The sequence below is a fragment of the Hevea brasiliensis genome, chromosome 10, assembly GCF_030052815.1.
Source record: "Hevea brasiliensis isolate MT/VB/25A 57/8 chromosome 10, ASM3005281v1, whole genome shotgun sequence".
Taxonomy (NCBI): Eukaryota; Viridiplantae; Streptophyta; class Magnoliopsida; order Malpighiales; family Euphorbiaceae; genus Hevea; species Hevea brasiliensis.
The window spans coordinates 29,376,145-29,384,140 of NC_079502.1; the positions used below are offsets into that span (position 1 = coordinate 29,376,145).

Below are 7,996 nucleotides of genomic sequence, written 5' to 3' on the forward strand. Positions count from 1 at the left end.
GGGTATACCTATGATATACCTGGAGCTGATCTGAATATATCTTCAAGGAAATTTACTTACTGCTCTATGCTCTTCTTACCTGCGACAGCATGCAAAGCTATCGCTGAGTGGTGAACTCAGTGGTGCACAACTATAATTTAAAACATAATACAATATACATTGACAAATTTTACAGTAAATAATTTGAGAATCTGAATACTGATCAAATTCCAAAACTCAAAATATTCATTGCCAATAATGTAAATCATTTGTATAAATGACTTGGAGCACAAAATTCAATTTATCAAATCATGACTATCCATTTAAGTAATTCCAACAAAATCAATTATACATAAACCATAATTGAAATCACCATTCCTTACCATTCAAAAGCCATTCTGTATCTCAAAAATCATACTGTATCTCAAAAATCATACTGTATCTCAAAAATCATACTGTATCTCAAAAATCATACTGTATCTCAAAAATCAATCTTTATCTCACTAATATGCAAGACTAATCCGAAAGGGCCATATTCGATGTGATTCTAACTCCCTATGGTCGGGGAGGTCGAATCTGATTCTAACTCCCTATGGTCGGGGAGGTCGAATCATCGTGCACATCACAATAATGAATCTTCCGCAAGGGCCATAACGATAAAATAAACTTAGATCTAACCTCAAATCAGAGGAAAATCTAAGCCTGTGCACGTACCATGGTAATCAAAACACAACTCACTCCATTGTCTTCTCAACAAATGAGAGAGACGGGTAATAACCTAGTCAAGCATCTATAGTGAGATATAAAACAATATCACAATCCTTTTAGCGAGCATAAATCACAATATAATTCGATTCAAAGTCAATTCCAATATCCAATAATTTTTATGCTCATCACAATTCAAATAATAAAGTTTTCATTTTTTTCCATGAATATTACCATCACAATTCAAAACATATTCTATCACAATTTTCCAAAACATAATTTACTTAATCCATAACAATGCTTAATACTTATGGAAATACCATTTCACAAAGCCAAATTCATACATACAGTAACAATTTTCAATAATCATGGAATTAAATCCAAAGCTTGTTAAACATAATTCATAAGAAAATATATATCATTTAATCATATGAAATATTCAAAACAAAATCAGTTAAAAACTAGTTGTGCACAAACCTCTGATAATTGTCTCCTGGTCTTGACTCAGTATTTCTGCCCCTTTTGCTGAGTCCTTGTTAACTGAGAAACACAATTTGAAGTGTTTCAGTGCTAAATTAATTTGCCTCTAACGATAATGTTCGATAAACAATTCACTGAATACCTTTATTTGCTTAATTACCTAATATACCGACCCTCGATGCGTTTAAGGTAAATTAGGTTTTGGTTTCCTTAATATGTCACATTCGATAGGGTTTTAGGGTTGGTACGTTTTACCAAACTCATTTCCTTGTTTAGTGCATTTTCTTGCAATTTGCTGGATTCCGGGATACTAGTTTGACCTAGCCGGACGACCTAGTTCCCTCGGTTTTCGGGTTTCGGTCAAAACTAAAAACTTGTAGATCTATGTCTTATTGCACGCGGGGCAAAATTTCAGGTCAATCCGAGTTAAGTGGACCAAGTTATGGTCATTATACTATTGCTGGTCAAATGGCATCAAATTAGGTCAATTTTAGGTCAATTTGGTCAACTTTGGTTCGGCCAGTTTTTGGACCCGAACTTGTGCAAGCTTTTTGACTTGCTTCTGTTCATTTCTGGGTTTTTGTGTCTTCATAAGACTTGTAGGTATGGGTCTTAACTATTCATGGTTAAAATTTCAGGTCAATTGGACCTGTTTTGAGTGAGTTATGGGCTAAACACTCACTGCTGCCCAATTGGTCATTTTTCAGGTCCTAATTGCACCTAATCCGAATTGGTCATTTTCTTAGGTCACCTTGCAAGCAGAATTTTGGTATGTTTTCTCAATGAAAGTTGGCACATTTTGTGCCTAGTTCCACCTCCAATTGGTCTCATACCAATTGAGGTTACACATTTAAACTTATTGGCTAAAATGTACACTGCCCTTGGTTACTTTGCTTAGCACACATCAATCATACACATTTACCTTGCAATATGTTTACTTTCCTACCAAATCTGTTTTGGTACATTACCAAAAACATTTTCTACATTACATTAACATTATTTTGGGCAGATTCCAATCACCCTCAACACACCAATTATCATTCACAATTACAATTTCTAAGTACCATTACAAACACACCTAAACATTACAAACTTTACATACCCTTTACAATGTTAATTTACATACATATCATCAATCCTTCTAGGTCAATATTCTGCCCACACTTCCTTCAATATATACCATTACCCAAGTGTCCACAAGCTGCCACAAACCATTCTTCAACATCACATTGCCGTACCAATATACAATTTCCCATCCAAGTGCATAAATCACCATATAACATGAAGTAAATCACTAGGTTACTAAATCACCATGATCAACATTATTTCTCATCAATTATATGCATATTAAATCATCAAAAACGTGACCCCATGGCTGTCCAAATTGAAAACAACAATAACCCTTCAAACTCAAAATTTTCCTCCACCAAACTAACACCCATAACATAAACATAAACTTTAACAAAGAACTTCTCAAAAATGCAAAATTACCTTTAATTGTAAATTGCTAAACCTTCACCAAACTTCTCAAAATTGGTATCAATATCTTCCTTGTGGTGTGTAGACCATTTTTCATGAAAGAACCTAAGTGAATGGAGTTGAAATGGAGGGAGGAAATCAAGCTCAAAGAAAACGTCAATGGAGGTTTTCAAGGGTTCTTCAATTCGGCCATTTGAGAGGATTTGAGGAAGATGGGATTTCAGATGGTTAGTGGACCTACATCAGCCATATTTCATGTTAAATTAATCCTATAGTGGTCCACTAAGAAGAATTAAATCTTATATTAAGTTAACTTTCCCATAATCCACATTTAACCCATGATTTCCACTATTTATTTTAGGTACCACCAAATTAATTTTTCATTTCATTTTCTAAGTGTAATACTATTTATTTTTAGTGGACATTTAGGTCAAAAGACAATTCGGGATGTCGATTGACCATAATGCCCCTGTTCGGGTTACGTTCCCGAAATTTAGGTAACAACCTATTTTGTCTGTTTTTCGATTTCTCACTTTTCTTTGTACTAATTATTTAATTTTTCTTTGATATTTCTAATGATATTTATACTTCAATAAGGGTTTATTTATGTCCTAAAAATGTTTTCCAGGGTTCCCCGCAGTCCAGGGCTAGTCAACGGTCCACGCCGTGACTTCCCGGTGCGGTCACCCATCGCTAGGTTTCCCGGCTCGCTTAACTTGATCACCTTTCTTTGCTATTATTTTTCCTTTGTTTTTCTTGTATTTTCTTTTCTTGTATTTCATTATTTTATGTCTCCTCCCTCATGTCAAAGTGTAGTTCTAGGCATCCTAGCTGTCCGGACAACACTAGTCACCGGAGCAGTAGAACGCACTACCGAACTTTGGGGTGTTACATACACAAAATAATCACTTAATATCAAGTGTATCTTTTCACATATAAATCAGAATTTGCAGGTTTAATTGTCCAAGCTCAGTTTTAACTCAACAAAACAAATTCTCAATACATTTAATATATAATCAGAGAAATAAAATTCTAAAAATTAAAGAGCTAAGGGAAGAAGAGAATCAAACACAATGTTTATAGCGGTTCGGCTTTCTTAGCCTACATCTACTCTTCCCAAAGTCCCACTGTGAGAGTCACTCCACTATTTGATCTTTTTCAACAGGAAAGATTCAAAGCCTTTACAATCTCAGCAAGCTTCTCAAGTGCTTGAGAACCTTTACAATGTATTTGCTTCTCATAAAAGACCACAAGCTTCACAAGGTACTTGAAAACCTTCCACAAGCTTCACAAGGTGCTTGAAGACCTTCCACAAATGTGTCCTCACACTTACACAACCTTAAATAGGTTTTGGTGTAGATGAAATCACTCTCAATAACTCTCAGATATAGAATTTAATGCTAAAAGATTGAGAGAGAAGATTTGCCACTCAAGCTTAAGAGTATTTGAATGAAGCTTTAAAAATAGCCTAATAAATTCTCAATGAATAGGAACACTTTCATTAGGTAAAATTGTAGTAAATGATGCCTTTTATAGGTGCTTTCCATTGCTAAAAAAGTTTGCCAAGGAGTGTGTCTAACAGCTCTTTAATTTTTAAAAAACTAACCGTTATTTCTTTGAAAGTCATGCAGCAGAGTTGTGTCAGGTCAGAGCATGAAAATAGTTAACTAAAATTTTCACTGGTTAACTTGTTTCGTAAGATAGAAAATTTAGACAATAAAATTAGTTAACTAATTTTCACAATGTGTTAACTAATTTTGCTACTATTTGACTTAAATTGTGAAAATTTGAGTTTTTGAAGGAAAGTTGTAAAAATTATCTTGACCATTCAAAAACCTTGGAAATGATATAAAAACACTTTCTAAACTCTTGAATCTAAAAACAAAATTGATTTTATGTCTCAAATGGCGTAATCTCTCTAATCTTGTACAATGGACCTAAGAACTTAATTTCTATCCTAATTCTTCATGGACTTTGATTCATCTTGTGTTATACAAGATAATAATCTCTTTTTATATCAGCTATTTTAATAGAATAATCCTTCCATCAATGTCTTTGCATATCATGACATATAAAATCACTTCAAATACTTATGCACAAAGGGTTAATGTATATTTCATTAAGTTTTGCTATCATTAAAACTAAGCTCATTATAGCTTACGGGGCCTACAATCTCCCCCTTTTTGATGACGTCAAAACTTAATGAATCTATTAAGATCATAAAAATTAAATTTTATAACTATCTACATATGTCATGTCTGCAAGAACTTGCTTTGAGACAAGGTCTCCCTATATGTATGCACACAATCATTCAAAATGTAATAAAGTTGAGAAGCTATAAAATAGCTCCCCCTAAATCTGATATTCAAAGCATTTTGAAGATGATAATATAAGTAACAAGTTAAACAATTTCCAAGATCAATTCATCCAAGATTAATTCAATCATCATACATAAGATATATTAACAATAAGTCAATCATAAAAGATCATCATCATATCTTTAATAAATTTTCAAAATAAGTCCAAAATATCTATATCAGAATATGAATCATATAACCACTAAACAAAATTAGTTAACTAAAAATGTACCACTGAACAAAATTAGTGAACTAAAAATGTACCCAGTTAACTAAAAACATTTTGCCAGCTAAAACATTTTCCTATTTTCCTATCTTCTCCTAATTTCTCCCCCTTTTTGACATCAATAAAAAGATAGACTTACTCTTATTTTCTCCTATTTTCTTCCATTTCTGAAAAAAAAAAATAAAAAGACATAACTTTGAAAGTTATAAATCATATTTCAAAAATCTCAAGGTTTATCTTTGCTGCCAAGGATCTTGCCACTTCTCCTAAGTTGAGTAGGATCAATAGCTTTGGCTTGTTTATTCTTCTTTGGGGGTTCTTTTTTAGGTATAGTTAATTGGATTTTTGGAGGAATGGGTAGGACTCTTTTCTAGCTTGTGCTTTGGTTCTTCTAGGGCCATATGGCATGGGTAAAGAGATGGATGATTCAGGTACTGGTTGAGAGGTAATAGGAGCAGGGTTTGGTTGATTAGAGGATGGGTCTTGAGGCTGCTCTTCTTTCTTTTTGTCAGCATCTTCCTTCTCCTTTTCTTGTCTTAAGCCATTTCTGCTTCCACTTTTCCCATTCTCACTGCTGCTGCTGCTTTTAGTATGAGATGAGGAGGATTCTCTTGATTTTTGCTTATCAGGTTCTTGTTCTACTTCTGATTTCTCTTTTGCGGTTTCTTCCTTCTCATCATTTTTCTCTACTTCTTCAACCCCAACTAGCTTACTTTCTTCTTTTTCTTTTTTAGTAGTTTCTACATGCTCTTCTTCTTCTTCTTCTTCTTCCACTTCAAAATTTTTTGCTCCACTCGGTCCAATAGCCTTTGCAAACTTCCCAGCAACAGTACCATGTGTGTAGTTTCCAAAATCTCCAAACTTCCCAAAAGATTCACCAAACAACATTTGAGCCATCTTCTTCATGAACCATTCCTGTCTATCCAATTTATTAATCAACATATCCATCTTTTCATATTGCTCAACCATAATTCCTTTCTACAGTTCATGAGATTTTTCTAAAATACTCAAGCTCAGTCCACTCATTTCTTTGATTTCCTTCATCATTTATAGATTTGCTTTACTTATTTTCACAAAATCTGACATTTTTAGCTTCATTTTCTCTTTCTTCTTCGAGTTTTCCCCTTCATCAATCTTAGAACTTCTCTCTTTCAACTTGCTTATTGGGATATCTGATTCTGTTTCAGAGTTTGATTCTGATTCAGATTCAATCTCAATCTCAGTCTCTGCTTCTTGCCTTTTCTCTTCTTTCTTACTCTTTTTCCTACCATCATCAGCCTTGAATATCTCCTTAATGGGGATAGGATTGCTAAACTTCTTTTCTTTGGTTAAATCAACTCCCATAGCTTGAAATACAAGAGTCAAAGGCATAGCATATGGCAACCTTCTATACTTACTAGACTTAGCAATCACTTTGAAAATTAAAAATGGCAAATTGAATATGATTTTATTGATCAAAAGCCACATGATGCATAAATCAAGGCTATTTGCATATGAATGACTATCACTTCTAGGATTAAGCAAATATTGAATGAAGGATTGTAGAATCCTAAAATTTTGAGGCACTAAACTGATATTGGTCATTTCATTTTTGGATGTACCCTCTGGAAAAATTGATAATTAAAATGCCTTCTCATCATATCCTTCAAGCTTCTTAGTTTCTTTAAAGGTTCCAACCCTATTTCCATCATTCGACAGGTTCAAAATAGAGGCTAAGAAATCTACATCAATAATCTGACTTTTCTTCTTAACTTTCACACTAAAACTTTCTCCTTTAACAACTTTTTTCATACTCCCATAAAATTCTTGAATTAAATAAGGATAATATTATTCATTCAACTCAGAAAATTCCATCCAGCCTTGAAAAGTAAATAAATCTTCAAATTCATAAGGCGAATCAGAAAATAAATCCCATTTAATGTACCTTGGCTCAAAAATATTCTGTTGCACAAAGGGTTTCGAAGTAGGGGCCTTCTCCATTTTTCCCCTTTTTCTTGGAAGGTTCTGACCTAGCAATACCCTTTCCTTTTCTTTTTCTCTCTAGCTCTGCCACTATCTCTATTTCTTCATCACTGTTCTCAACATCAGTTTCTTCTTCTGTTTCCTTTTCGGATCTGCCAGCGGCTTTCATAGCATCACCCATGAATTTTTGAGGTTTGGTAACCACTTGTTTTACCCTTGCCATAGATTCTTGGAAAATTTCAGAGAGAGAGAGGTAGTGGCTTAAGGAAGAATAGGATTTTACCGTTTAGGGATTTTGTGTGACATCCTCACTTTAGGTAGTTCGTACGCTCTATTGTTCTGGTGACCAATGTCTGTCCGAACAGCCAGAATGTCTGGAACTGTATTTAAACTAGAGTGAGGAGTCATAAATCACCCAAATAATGACAAGAAAAATTAAGGAAAAATTTAAGAAATGAAATGCAAAGAGGTTAAATGAGTCAGAGCTACGGCGATGGTAACTAACGGGAAGCGACTGTGAAGACGATTGTCAACCCTAGACCCATGGGGAACCCTGTAAAATAATTATTTGGGACTTAATCGGAGAATTTATAAGGTTTAAATGGCAATAAAAATGTCAAGAAAATATAAGAAAAGTTATATAAATCGGTACAGATAATTTTAGCGTAGTAAACAAAACAAAGGGCATTTTGGTCATTTCACCATCTGATATGATTTTTGACCAACTTGTCCATTTAAGTAAGTGAGATCTATATCCTAAAATATGAATAAATATTACTAAAAATTTAATTAAAAATGAGAAAAGAAA

General features: G+C 33.6%; 1 protein-coding gene across 1 annotated transcript; it reads right to left on the reverse strand.

The window, feature by feature from the left end:
• Window positions 1–5,559: 5,559 nt before the first annotated feature.
• LOC131169350 (uncharacterized) lies at window positions 5,560–6,195 on the reverse strand. The gene has a single exon (XM_058128570.1). The coding sequence runs from the start codon at window positions 6,193–6,195 to the stop codon at window positions 5,560–5,562; it is 636 nt and encodes a 211-aa protein (XP_057984553.1).
• Window positions 6,196–7,996: the final 1,801 nt, after the last annotated feature.

What these genes read in the sequence shown, in the direction of transcription:
- LOC131169350 (XM_058128570.1), bottom strand. Translation starts at nt 6,195, where the DNA reads ATGGTTGAGCAATATGAAAAGATGGATATGTTGATTAATAAATTGGAT.